This window comes from Ahaetulla prasina, chromosome 1 (genome assembly GCF_028640845.1).
Source record: "Ahaetulla prasina isolate Xishuangbanna chromosome 1, ASM2864084v1, whole genome shotgun sequence".
In the NCBI taxonomy this organism is placed as follows: domain Eukaryota; kingdom Metazoa; phylum Chordata; class Lepidosauria; order Squamata; family Colubridae; genus Ahaetulla; species Ahaetulla prasina.
In genome coordinates, this window is record NC_080539.1 from 8,826,394 (window position 1) to 8,841,488 (window position 15,095).

At 40.5% G+C, this 15,095-nt stretch overlaps 1 protein-coding gene across 1 annotated transcript in view; it reads right to left on the minus strand.

Annotated features, from left to right (window-relative positions):
- VMP1 (vacuole membrane protein 1) overlaps window positions 1-15,095 on the minus strand; it is a 175,636-nt gene that overhangs the window by 42,760 nt on the left and 117,781 nt on the right. Inside the window, exon 8 of the mRNA XM_058164136.1 lies at window positions 9,090-9,170. Within this exon, the coding sequence (XP_058020119.1) occupies window positions 9,090-9,170 (81 nt within the window). The remainder of the gene's footprint in view (window positions 1-9,089; window positions 9,171-15,095) is intronic.

The following is a 15,095-nucleotide window of genomic DNA, read 5'->3' on the forward strand; positions in this document are numbered from 1 at the left end:
CGAACTACTCAAAATTTCCGCTTCCGGTTCTCCAGAAATGGTCAGCACCTGCTGAAACCCACACCTCTGCTTCAAACGGTCACTAAGTGAATGAGCGTAAGTCGAGAATTACCTGACAGAATGACAGAATAATAAGAGTTGGAAGGGACTTTAGAGGTCTTCTAGTCCAACCCCCTTGCTCAAGCAGGAAATCCTATGCCAGTGATGGTTAAGTGCCAAAAGCAGGGGGGGTTGTGGGGAGGTCACGCACACACGTGCCCACACCCATAATTCAATGCGCCCCGCCCCCCGTACTGCATGCGTGACGCCCACATGCTCCCACCACTTTTGGCCCGTGATGGCCCGGTGGGCCCGGTAGGCCTGTTTTTCGCCCTCCCCAGACTCTAGAGCAGTGGTTCTCAACCTTTATAGTGCCTTTAAACCTTTAAAGCGACCCCTTTAATACAATTTCCCATGATGTGGCGACCCCTTTAATACAATTCCCCACGATGTGGTGACCCCCAACTGTAAAATTATTTTTGTTTTGAATTTATCGCACCTGAAGCCGTATTGGCTAGCGATCTGAACTGCTTGCGATTGCCTTGAGGACAGAGGTATAAAAGCGGAAACTCCTCCCCTATTAAGTTTATCGCGCCTGAAGCCAGATTAGGCTAGCGATTGGGAGTGATTGCAGCTGGCTTGAGAGGGAGACATCAGAGCAAAGATTTCTCTCTTTTTTAATTGATTGCGCCTGAAGCCGAATTCGGCTAGCGATTTGAAGAGCCTGCAGCTGGCTTGTGGAGTCAACCATTGGAGCGCGATTCTTCGACTCGCAAGTATACTTCCCATATTTCCGATGGTCTTAGGCGACCCCTGGCAAATCGTCATTCGACCCCCCAACAGGGTCCCGACCCACAGGTTGAGAACCGCTGCTCTAGAGGCTTTCTTGGAGCCTGGGGTGGGCGAAAATGGTCTTCCCCAACCACCCGGAGGCCTGTTTCCAGACTTCCGGTGGGCCTGGAAGTGCACATGTGCACTGGAGATAAGCTATGACAATGCTCAGGTGCCCACTCATATGGCTCCATGTGCCACCTCTGGCACGCATGTCATAGGATCGCTATCACGGTCCATTGCAGACAAACGGTTGTCCAATCTCTTCTTAAAATTATTCCGAGAACAAGAGACAGGCTCAAGAAACAAGACAGGACCATCAGGGACTAGTGGTTAGGAAGCCCAGTAAATAAAACCTCCGTGGCTAGTGGCAATCTTCTGCAGAATATCATATGCTACTCGCAAAGCAGTCAATGGTTGTTGTCTTAAGGTGGTCGTGATTCGAAACTTGCTAGCTGGGGAATTCTGGGAATTGAAGTCCACGTAAACTTAAAACTTGCCCAAAGTTGAGAAACATTGGTCTAAACGGGCCAGTGTCTCATTAAAAACCACAGCTTTGTCATCCTAGGTTGAGAATCTGGAACCGGATCCACTGAAGTATTTCAATTTAGAAGAAATGAAGCAAGACCACAGAGCGGCGAGTTTTCCATAATCAACCCCGCGCATCGCAAGGCTGGAGCCCTCAAACCATCCACGGTTCTCCAACAGACCACAAGTTTGAGAACTTCTGAACCTCCGAGTAGGTTGAGCGGAGGCACGGGGTTTTTAACCCTTTTTTCTGAACGCCTTTCTCACGTTTTTGAAAGGTCTGCTTAAGAAATGTTGCTCTGACACCCCATTAAGGAGGGAGACCTCTCAGCTAGATGCTGTCCCAGATGAAGGAAGGTCTTGCTCACATCTCTGGGTTGTGTGGTTTTTTTTTTTTTTTTGGGAAAGTCCAGATTAGAAACAGCTCGACCGACGTCTCCCATAAGAAATGCACAGAAACCACAGTCAGCCATTTTAGAGCCCATTTATCAAATATTCTCCACCTCTTGCCCTCCTCCATCAACAAGTGTTTTGGTTCCAGTGACTCAGTCTCCAAAAATGGACCTCTGGTGAACAGTGTGTCTGAACACCCCCACACCTCCACCCACGGGGGTGGGTGGGAAGGGGGAGAATAAACCTGGCATTTATTTGCTGTGTATGCTGCCGAAATGAAGGGGAAGAGCAAGGAAAAAACAACAACAAAAAAACCCAAAATGGCTTCCTTTTCTAACAGAATAACAAGAGTTGGAAGGGACCTTGGAGGTCTTCTAGTCCAACCCCCCTTGCTCAAAAAGGAAACTGTGTACCATTTCAGGGAAAATGGTGCTCCAATCTCTGATGTTTGAAGAGCAAAGGATCCTAGCTGAACATTAACAATTGCTATATTTGGGGCTTAGATTTGACGTGGACAGTTTGCCACAACATTTATTTATTTTATTGATACCCTGCTTTTATTATTTTTATAAATAACTGAAGGAGAATGAATGATGTATATCAAATATTTCTTCTTCCCTGTTGTGTCTGCGCCCTCCGAGCTGGGCCTCCTGCCAGAAAGTGACTTGGAAAGTGAGGGGGAAGGGCCGTCAGACTTACCTCTGGAGCACCGGCTTCCCTGGCTCAGCTCCAGGAGCCAGAGGCAGGCCAGGTGGAAGAGATAACGAGGTCTCTGTCCCTTGACTCTTTCCCCCTCCCAGGCCACGCGTCCAGACCCAGCTGATGGCAATCAGGCCTGGCTGGACCCTAGGTTTCGTAGGCAGGAGAGGCGGGAACAAAAGATGCAGGGGTGGGGCAGGCCTAGGAAGTGCTGAGTCATGGAGCCACACCCCACAGGATATAAAGGCAGCAAGAGCTGCTATGCCTCTTCGTAGCAGGCAAATTAACTGCTTAACTAAGAGCTGAAGTACTGTTTGTTCCTGGGTGACTCATCGGCATCGAGGGAGATAACAGAGACACTTGGCAGACACTCGCTCTTTTGCTGCCAGAGCTGATAATGCCGGCTAATTAAGCCATCGCTCGGAAGGAGGCGAGGAGGGACAGAACATTCCCCTTATTTTCCCTAGGACAACAACCCTGTGATGTAGGTTGTTGGGCTGAGAGACAGTGACTGGCCCAAAGTCACCCAGCTGGCTTTCATTCCTAAAGTGGAACTAGAACTCTCCGTCTCCTAGTGATTGGCCAAAGTCACTCATTCAGCTTTCGTGCCCAAGGCAGAGGCGGGAGTAGAATTCACGGTCTCCTGGTGATTGGCCCAAAATCATCCCGCTGGCTTTCATTCCTAAGTTGGAACTAGAACTCACTGTCTCCTAGTGATTGGCCAAAGTCACTCAGTCAGCCTTCATGCACAAGGCAGAATTAGAACTCACCGTCTCTTGGTGAGATTGGCCCAAAGTCATCCAGCTGGCTTTTAAACCAACTAGACCTTAAAAGAGATAATTTGACCCACCATTTTCAATTGGAAGTAAGCAGTGACTCTAACCATATGGCTTCACAACCATCTTTTTTGGGGGGCGGGGGGCTCCGGGTGCCATTTTCACTTGTTTTATGTGGTCCTTTAATAAATGTTATTTTGCCAATTAGGAAACTGAAAAATACAAATGTGGACCGGCCAAAGGTCATGTGATTTTGCTTTCAGTCATTAGATGGATTATGGATTTCTATACGTACACATTTTTGGAATTTATTTTTTCCCCTTTGGTGTCTAGACCTCATAGTTTATGGAAAGAGGTTGAGGAATTTTGGGAGTTGAAGTCCACCCATAGTTATAATTTGCCAAGTTTGAAAAAAAAAACAAAAAACAACCCACTGGTCTAAAGATCTTTTCAATGAAAAATATATGGTCAGTATAAAATAGTGAGATGGATGGATGGAGAAGGGGAAAGGGGAAGGAAGGGAGGAAGGGAAGGAGGAATAAGAGAGAAAAGGAAGAAAAAAGGAAGGAAGGAAAGAAAGAGAGAAAGAGAAAGAAAAAAGAAAGCAAAACATAGAAAACAGAGACAGACATGATAACCATTTAACCAGCATAATTCCAGCAAATTCTCCTGGAGAATTTCAAACAGAAATAACGCCATTTCTCTTGGATGATTTGAGGGTTTCCACCCTGGGAAGGGAGGTGGTCAGACTAGAAGACCTTCAAAGTCCCTTTAAATCCTAGGATTTATGTCGCTGAATCCCCTCCATCTGCTTCTTTGAGCGAAATAAATGATGATCAACATTTCCTTTTGAAAATAAGTCTTCCGTTTCTAAAGTCATTTTTCCTGGCATGGTGAAAGTTGTTACGGTATTTGAGATATGAAACTGTAAAGCCGCTACTGGGGAAAAAAATGTTCTCTGGCCATTGAGAAAAATGAAGTTATATAAACACTTGGGTGAGCTTAAAATATTTATACACAGAGCAACTTTTTCCCCCTGAGGCCTACTTAGAAAATGCCCACAAATGCTACCTAAATGCTACGAACCGACAAAACGGTCAGGCTTTTCCTCGGAAACAGACTGTAAATAAAAGTAGCCGCTTGCCGCGAAGAAAGGGAGTGTGTTTAAAACGGTTTGTACCACCGTGTTTAAAATCCTAACTCTTTTATCCCACGTCTAGACAAGATTTGCAAGAGAACATCCCAGTCTAGATTAACATGTATATATTCCATATTTCCAAAGTGGTTAAAAGAGGCTTTTAAAAAAAAAAAAGGTAATTCATAAAGAAAAGAATAGCCTTTAGTCTCTGAAATAGCAAGGAAATAACTCCCAAGTGGAATCTCTCTGTGCATAAACTGAAACCTCGCTGCACTAATAATAAACATTAATTTGAAGAACAAACAAGAGCAGTCAATAATCAATACAGCGCTCAGTGTCCAGGTTTTTGTGGCTAATTTTTTTTAAAAAAAAAATCCAGTTCAGGTCGTTTCCTATAAGCACGGAAAAATTTGGATGCGCCAGCTATTAATAAAGGTGGAGACGGTAAGCCGATGAGGTAGCATTTGCAAATTAAAACCGTTCCGCTACTCCTGAGGCTAGGAAGAGGCAGTGCTTTCCATGAACTTTGGTTTTTCGGAAGTTTTTGAATGGCTCCGTTTCTTTTTATTGATCAGTGGGACTGGACCAACGGGGGGCGGGTAGGGGGACGACAGGCGACTATGATTTTTATCCCGGTTTATGATGATGCATTCACGGGATTTGGAAGCCCAGCCTGGAGAATTGCAGACGTGTGTTTATTTGCACCAGAGCACAAAATGTACCGAGGATTAAGTTTGGGGATGTTGTAATGGACTGAAATGATTTGAGGAAGCTGGGGACAGCTCAACACTCAAATCACTTTTCAAATTCGAGCACACGGAGGCTTTGGCATTGCACAACCTCTCTAGGAAGGGGAAAAAATAAAACAAAACAACTCTAACCCATTCGCCACGAGTGAAATAAATTACACCTCTCCGTTTTTTAGCCACCCTTTTTCTCAGTGGCTCGTCTCTGGGGCCAGAAACACAACATTTGCTGCTTATTAGCACTTAGCAAAAGCACTTAGACTTATATACTGCTTTACAGCCCTCTCTAAACAGTTTATAGAGTCTGGGTCTTGCACCCAACAATTTGGCTCCTCATTTTACCCACCTCAGAAGGATGGAAGGTTGAGTCAACCTTGAGCCTGGTGAGATTCGAACTGCCAAATTGCAGGCAGCCGGCAGTCCGCAGAAGTAGCCTGCAGTACTGCACTGTACTGTACTGTACACTGTACACTATACTGTACAGAACAATTAGACACAAGAATAGTTTTTTCCCGAAGGCCATCACTCTGCTAAACAAATAATTCCCTCAACAATGTCAAACTATTTACTAAATCAACACTATGTTGTACCTTGATGAACGTATCTTTTCTTTTATGTACACTGAGAGCATATGCACCAAGACAAATTCCTTGTGTGTCCAATCACACTTGGCCAATAAAAAATTCTATTCTATTCTATTCTATTCTACTATTAATCTTCTCATTGTTTTCATCACCCATCTCCTTCCACTTATGACTGTATGACTGTAACTTTCTGTTGGGTTACAACAGAGGGTTGTAAGGGTTAAATTGCAACTTATGACCATAATTTGTGTTGTAAATATTGTACCTTTGATGAAGGTATTTTTTTTCTTTCTTTTTCTTTTCTTTTATGTACACAGAGAGCGTATCCACCAAAACAAATTCCTTGTGTGTCCAATCACACTTGGCCAATAAATTCAATTCAATTCAATTCAATTCAATTCAATTCAATTCAATTCAATTCAATTCAATTCTATTCTATTCTATTCTATGCTACTCTATTCTATTCTAACCACTGCCGCCACCGCGGCTTATTAGATTTATATCACACTTTTTCTTCAGAGCTGAAAGCGTCCTATGCAGATAGTCCTCAACATATGACCACAATTGAGCCTCAAATCCATCCACTCAATCCATCTATCCAACTCTATTTCTATCTCATTTCTATATCCACTATTCATCCATCCATCCATCCATCCATCCATCCCTCTTTATCTTTACAAATAGTCCTCGACTTACAACCCCAATGGAGTCCAAAATTTCTGTTGCTAAGTGAAACATTTGTTAAGTGAGTTTTGCCCCCATTTTACGACATTTCTTGGCTACAGTCGTTAAGTGAACCACTGCAGTTGATAAAGTTAGCAAGCTGGATGTTAAAGCGAATCTGGCTTCCCCACGGACTTTGCTTGTCGGAAGGTCACAAAAAGGGGATCACGTGACACACACACCCCCGGGACGCTGGAACAGTCGTAAGTATGAACCAGTTGCCAAGCATCTGAATTTTGACCGTGATTGTGGGGTTGCTGGGACGGTTGAAAGTGTGAAAAACAGTTATAAGTCACTTCTTTGAGTGCCGTTGTAACTTTGATTGGTTACTAAGTGAACTGTTGTAAGTCGAGGACTACCTGCACAGGAGAGGTTTCCAAACTTGGCAATTTTAGGATGTGTGTTCCACTTGGTCTAGTGCAGGGGTCTCCAACCTTGGTCCCTTTAAGACTTGTGGACTTCAACTCCCAGAGTTCCTCAGCCAGCTTTGCTGGCTGAGGGACTCTGGGAGTTCAAGTCCACAAGTCTTAAAGGGACCAAGGTTGGAGACCCCTGGTCTAGTGGTTAAGGCACTAACCACTAGGCTAGAAACTGGGAGACTGTGAAGAACTCAACCCCCAAAAAGCCACCAAAGCCTGCTGGATCACCTATCATCTCCTTGTTTCAGCAGGATCAACTCAACCTCCTCATTTAATTCTACCAAATCAATTCCCCCCTTCTCAATCCCTCCCCCACCCTCCCCGCAGGGGTGAAATCCAGCAGGTTCTGGAGAACCGGTAGCGGAAATTTTGAGTAGTTCGGAGAACCAGCAAATACCACCACTGGCTGGCCCCAGGTCTGGGGTGGGAATGGAGATTTTGCAATATCCTTCCCACAGGAGTGGGGTGGGAATGGAGATTTTGTAGTATCCTTCCCCTGCCACGCCCACAGAACTAGTAGTTAAAAACATTGGAATTTACCACTGCCCCCATGCCTTCATTTGCCTAATTGTTAATACTGACAGAAGATAATATTTGTAGCTCGGGTTTGAACTGCGGGGTCCTTGGTGCTCTTTGAGCCTGGTGGTTTTCTTGCAGATGTTTCATGGCCCAACTAGGTAACATCATCAGTGAAGAAGGGAGTGGGGTTTGCTCTCTGTTTATATTCAAATATCTTGCCTTGTAAGTCAGGAACTACCCAACAGCCCAACAGAAAAGAACAGCTGAATCAAGGAACCACCAAGAATCCTCCTTCCCAACACTGACAGGGCAAGCCACTTGTATATAAACAGGGAGCAAACCCTACTCCCTTCTACACTGATGATGTTTACTTAGTTGGGCGATGAAATGTCTGCAAGAAAACTGTCAGGAAATTGTTATTTGCCTAACTAGTTGGCCAGGCAATATATAAACTAACTATGTATGTTTGTATAAAGGCATGATATTGCTTTAAGGCTGTGCTGCATCATTGCAAGCATCCTGATTGGTTGAGCTCTGTAGCCAATGTATAAAAGGACTACTAAATTATGGCTTGTGGGGAATCTACAGGGACGCTACAGCATTGTAACCTGATGACATGCTGCAACTGTATATTTAAGCCTTATGATCGTTGCTTGATCATGGCTAGTTACTGTTTCCTCAAGATACTGACTGTTGTGAATTGAACTGTGTTTTGCTGAACTGAAAGAAGACCTTGCTTGTTGTGCAAGTCTATGTTGGTATGAAGACTTGGTATTGTAACATCCCTGACTGACTGGCTTTATATGTGTATGACCTGGAATTGTTTTTTGACTATGACTTTGCCTTTTCCCTAAAAGTATAGGAATATCAAACCCTAGTTTGTCAGCAAGTGAGTGTTATTGTATACAACCAGTCTCAGTCATTTTCATGCGTAGGGTACTCTGCTCAACAGTCCACAACCTTGCTTGTGAACCCAGATTACCCTTAACAAAAACTGCCAGGTTCAGAGAGCATGTTGTGACCTAGGTTCCCGAACTCGGACTCCTGGAGGAGGAGGATTCAGAGAGTGAGGAGGAGGAGCTGGCAAGGCCTGATTCCCCCAGGCCTTCTTCTGATTTGGCAACGCCCCAAAAACAATCTTGGCTTGATGCGAGACTGCGCCGACGTGACCGGTGCATGCAGCAGAGGAGGCGTTGGGACAAGGTAAGAGAATGATGAGTCATGGAGTGACACCCACAGGGGCTATAAAGCAGGAGGCGGAGCTTCCTGGCTTTTTGTCTTGGACAAAGCAGTGAATTTGCGCAGGCAAACTGTTTCAATAGAGGGAAGAATCTGTTTGTGAGTGACTCTTGCCTTATCTATAATTTCCTAGTTATCTCCAGAGACTTGGCAGGCGCGTGGGTAGACGTGGCCAGAACATCTCTGTGCCAGAAGGAATCCAGCCAAATGTAAATAAACTTGAAGAAGGCCTTTGACTGACTTTTTGTTGGGAGTATTGGGAGGGGGAAACAGAACAGAGCACCAAGGACCCCACAACTGATAAACTCCAATGCAAGACACCTTCCTTTTTCTGTGTAGGACCGAGGCTATTTGACAAGAAAAATACAGAGAAAAACCATCATAAGGGATGAAATCACATGGATGGAAATAGGATCAAGAGGCTAAATGCTTTTTTTTTTTTGATGTGAACTTACGGAAGCGCATGCCAGGATGCCGAAAAATCCGACTTTCTGCACCAAGTTCTGGATGGCCAATTTTGCCCGAGAGGCGAAGTCCTACAAAGAAGGAAAACAACAAGATAAGGACCTAAAATGATGGCGAAATTAAGTAAAACAACCTTAAATATTGGTGGCGTGAAGTAGTCAATTCCACAGGATTATGGTTTCTCATTCCTCACCTTCCCACAGGTAGTCCTCAACTTACAACCATGATTGAACCTTAATAGTGAATTAAGACTATTTTTCATGCTTACAACTGTTGCAGCATCCCCATGGTGACGTGATCGAAATTTGAATGCTTGGCAACTGGCTCGTATTTATGACGGTTGTTGTGTCCTGGGGTCATGTGATCCCTTTTTGCGACATTCTGACAAACAAAGTCAGTGGGGAAGTTGACTTAACCGTATTTCTAACTTATTCACTACAATGACTGACTTAACAGCTGTGGCAAGAAAGGTCATAAAATGGGGCGAAACGCACTGAACAACTGTCTTGCAAGAAATTATCTAGAAATCTAGATAATTTCTAGATTTCTAGAAATTCTAGAAACTAGAAATTTTTGGGCTCAATTGTGGTCACAAGTTGAGGACTAAACTGCTCCACAAAAATAATGTATTAAATAATAGATTTACAACTCACTGAAACAAGAGGGGGAAGAAAAGGGCTCAAGAATTCCTGGCAGCTTGTATAATGCACATTTAATACTTCAAAGAATATTATAACAGACCACTACGAGACAAAAATGTAGCTTACATAACATGAAATAAATCTGTAACCCATATATTATTAATCGAAGCAGTATGAACAGGAATGCTTACTTAATCCCAAACTGATTATTTTGAACAACATAACGGGCCCTGAAAATAGCTTAGCAGAACATAAAAGCAAGATTATTTGAAACACAAAGACCAACAATGTAATGGCATAAGAATATGAGAAGGGGCTGATAGATGAAGCCCAAGAAACATTTTTTCCACATCTGTTGCATCCAGATGTCTCCTTGGTGGCCACCTCAACCTTTTGGACCAGCCTTCCATTTGAGATTCAAAGGACCCCTTCCCTTTTAGACCGCCACCAAGCTGTGAAGACCTACCTCCCCATTTCTAAACAATGGGTTAGGATGGAGGATTTGCTGGAAGGCTGTTTGGTCTGGCATGTGGAGGGAGGGGTATGTTTTAACTATGGAATAGAGTAGAGTAGAGTAGAGTAGAGTAGAGTAGAGTAGAGTAGAGTAGAGTAGAGTAGAGCAGAGTAGAGTAGAGTGGGATGGAATATTCTTTATTGGCCAAGTGTGATTGGACACACAAGAAATTTATCTCCAACAATGTATAAGCTCTCAGTGAATACACTAACAACAAAGTAATATAATCATAAGATACTAATAGGAGAATGTAATAGGAAAGATGAGAAGGATAATGCTATTTTATTGAGTATTGTGAGACCTATTATATAGGAATGGTATCTATGAGTCAGGGGTGGACAACTATGGCCATTTACGACCTGTGGACTTCAACTCCCAGAATTCCTGAGCCAGCCACCCCTGACTTCCATGTTGGCGCAGGAATTCTGGGAGTTGAAGTCCACAGGTCAGAAACAGGCCATAGTTGCCCATCCCTGATATTAGTCCTATTAAGTAAGTAAGTAAGTACGTAAGTAAGATGGCCAACTCAATAGATCCAGAAATCTCACAAACTGGACACAAAACAAACCAACTTTTATGGTTGCTTCCTAGCAGGTACTTAAGACATTTAAGAACTTAGAACAGAATAGAATAACAGAGTTTAACAACAAAATTAAAAATCCAACGTCTATGATTTTTTTTAAAATTATCTGTCCCCTTTGTCTAATATGGGTAGGGTAGCTGCCTTAAGAACGTTTAAGTTCCTTGGAAAGCAATGAAGGTCTCTTAAGGTCCTTGGAGCAGAGGACTGGTATGAAAACTCATATTCTACTTGAAAGTTTCTACTAATGGTAGACCTTTAGCTAGCACAGAGAGGAAGAAGTTGGACAAAATGGACACTAGATTCTGCAAGTAAAAATTTTTCATGTGCTCTTATGATATAGTTGAGCCTCCTGACCCATCAATTCAATATTAGAAGGTCAATATTGGGTAGCCACACGGATGGATTGGAGCAATGGCTGCAGAGACCTTCTTAGTTTCACGGACAGCATTTTAATGGTCCCTTCTCTTTGTGGCAACATCTTTTTACAACCAACCGAAGAGAATATTTGTATCTCAGGATTTAACTGTGGGGTGCTTGGTGCTCTCTGAGCTTGGTGGTTTTCTTGAAGACATTTCATTATCCAACAATGTTACATCATCAGGGATAGCAGTGATCAATGCTCTTTTGACAATGTTGATGATGGTGTGTTTTTTTCCAATAATAAAACTGTGATTCTACAAAGTGTCACAGGAATTGACCTGGTTTTAGGACCTTTGGGCAATAAAGTTTCAAGGACCTAAAATACATTTATGCCAACCAATCATTGATTTAAAAAATAATAATTATCAAATGTTCTATGACTTAAGTTTTGGGCTGCATAAACAGAGGGATAGAGTCAAGATCACGTGAAGTGTTAATACCACTTTATAAGGCCTTGGTAAGGCCACACTTGGAATATTGCATTCAGTTTTGGTCGCCAAGATGTAAAAGAGATGCTGAGATTCTAGAAAGAGTGCAGAGAAGAGCAACAAAGATGATTAGGGGATTGGAGGCTAAAACATACGAAGAACGATTGCAGGAACTGGGTATGTCTAGTTTAATGAAAAGAAGGACTAGGGGAGACATGATAGCAGTGTTCCAATATCTCAGGAGTTGTCACAAAGAAGAGGGAGTTGAACTATTCTCCAAAGCACCTGAAGGTAGAACAAGAAGCAATGCGTGGAAACTAATCAAGGAGAGAAGCAACCTAGAACTAAGGAGAAATTTCCTGACAGTGAGAACAATTAATCAGTGGAACAACTTGCCTGCAGAAGTTGTGAATGCTCCAACACTAGAAATTTTTAAGATGATGTTGGATAACCACTTGTCTGAAGTGGTTTAAGGTTTCCTGCCTGGGCAGGGGGTTGGATTAGAAGACCTCCAAGGTCCCTCCCAACTCTGTTATTATTATTAAATTTCCAAATGAGTTTACATTAAAGTGGAAGTCTATTCTATAAGATTTATAGGATGTTATTACAAATCCTTCTCACATACTCACTCTATATATCCACTTAGAATTTCAAACATAAAACGTAGATATTGAAAACAGTATCTCAGGGGCTGCCACAAAGAAGGAGTCAAGCTATTCTCCAAAGCAACTGAAGGCAGGAGAAGCAGCAACGGATGGAAACTAATCAAGGAGAGAAGCAACTTAGAACTAAGGAGGATTTTCCTGACAGTTACAACAATTAATCAGTGGAACAACTTGCCTCCAGGAGAGATTGGACAACCATTTGTCTGAAATGTTATAGGATTTCTTGTCTTAGCAGGGATTGGATTAGAAGACCTCCAAGATCCCTTCCAATTCTGATATTCTTTTAATGTGAACACTTGTATATTGTAAACCTAAGAGTAGGAAACATTCTTTGGATTAAGAAATAAGAATCTTCAGAAATAAGGGATAAATTGTTGCAAAAGCTTCACATTAAAGTTTAAGTCTATTTATAGGATGAAGTTCTTACCAACTTTTCACAGGTACTAATTATGTATTTCCGTGATTTTAGATTACAGTTTTACAGCCATAAATTAGAAATAAGAATCGACAGAACGAGTGCAAATGTAACATATACAAATAGGGCCAATGAAAAATTTGTAGAAAGATTACTTTGCAGTAGTGAAGCTCTGCAATTTAAACTTATATATGTATAAAATTAACTGATTTATACCCCATTTAAAATAAAGACATATTCTTAGGGTTCATTCCTTCGTCAGTCATCTCATAAAAATGTATTGTTCCGAGAAGGATTGGTCATTGCTTCTAGGAAATCCCCTCTTATATACATTTTAACTTTGTTTCAGTGTTTTAAAAACAATAAATGATTTGATTTAATTTTAAATTGTTTTGAAATGATTTTTTAAAATTATTGTATGTTGCTGTCTTACAATTTTAAAATTTTATTGAGCAGTTGCTAAATGGAGGGAGAATTAAAAATTCAGTACATAAATGAGAGGATAATAATTTTTTTTTTAATGCGGTAGCTTCTCTACAATAAATATATACAGACCTGAATCTAATTAAACTGATTATACAGTGATGAAATCCAAAGTTAGTTTTAAATTTTTACTGTGGTAATGTAAAGTTTATTAAAGCAATTAGTTTTAAACTCTGCTTATTCATTAAAATAATTTATCTTTCAGATGTTTTTAATGTAATAATGTCTCCTTTTGTTGACCAGCTTTATTGCTGGGCGGGGGGGGGGGGGGAGAAAAGTTCTTAATTTGGAATTCACAATTAATTCTGCAAAATTGTTTCAAATAATTGATGGACAACTGATTTATGAAAGAAAGAAAGAAAGAAAGAATAGAGAGGAGGAAAAAAGCCAGAGAGGAGGAAAGAAAGAGGAAGGCAGGAAGGGAGAGAGAAAGAAAGAAGAGAAACAAAGGAAAAGAAAGAAAGAAAGAAAGAAAGAAAGAAAGAAAGAAAGAAAGAAAGAATAGGCTAATTGTACATACAAGAAATTAATTGATGGATAACTGTTGAAAGAAAGAAAGAAAGAAAGAAAATAGGCTAATTTTACATGCAAGCAAATAATTGATGGACAACTGATTTATGAAAGAAAGGAAGGAAGAACGAAAGAAAGAATGAAAGATAGATGGATATTGGGGACTGATGAATGGATTTGGGTTACCTGAAAAGGAGTCCCATTTTTAAAAAGTAGAAGAAAAGAGAAGTGTAGAAGATTCATGCGATAAGGGTCTTTCATAAGAAGTTTCCCCATAATCTCCCTATTACAATGCTAGATTTGACCATTAATCTTTTCACTTCCTATTTTCCCAAGACTGTTTATAAGCCGTATGGGTTATTGTGATATTTATAATTTAATTGTAAATGAAAGGCATTCTTGGTCGGATGGTAAAAAAATAAAATAAAAATAAAAGCCGTGTACTGAAAATAATTGGATGTAATTTGCAAGCCAGTCTGAATCTTTTTCTTTTATCCCATTTAATCATCCTTGTGTGGAAAAAAAATGGAAAATTGTAATAAAAGAGATCAACTTGACTTTAAAGGAAAATGAGGATATGAGGAAAGAAAAATAGAAACCATTGCAAACTTAAGGTTTATCTCATGTTAAGGAAAAAAATACTCGGTATATTATTTGATATCATGGATCTCAGAACAAATTAGAGACTCATGGAAATTTATTTAAGACGGAAATAACGATAGCTATACATGATACCTACACATCACAGAATGAATTAAAAAACACGAGCAAATAGCTTTTTATTTTGGAAATCCTGATACGCCAAAAATAATTAAAGAATCAAAATTTAAAAATACAAGTTTTAGAAATATATATTTCTCTCTTTTTTAAAAAAAATATTTTTTATTAAACAGTTTGTCTTTAAAAACTACACAAAAAACAATCACACATATATAAAAACAAGACATGTCAAGACATAACACATTTAACATTATATTAAAGAGATGTAAATATAAACGAATATAAATGTGTAGATAAGAACAATGAATATTATAATGTGTATATATATATATATTTTGGAGTAACACAATCATCCTACTACTGAGTAGTAAATAGAAATGATAGAATAGAAAACTACAAAAGCAAAATACGTAAGTCGATACAAAATGCTGTAAAATTACCATTAATGTTATGTAATATATTTTTCAATAAATATATTATTTATAATTTATTACTTCTGTTTTTGTTACTTTTATTTATTTTTTTAAACAATATTCTTAAAAGGAGTTAACCAGAAACATTTTTCAAGCCAATTTCTAGCAAAGTGACTTACTGCGCGCTAAGAGCTGTTAATGTCA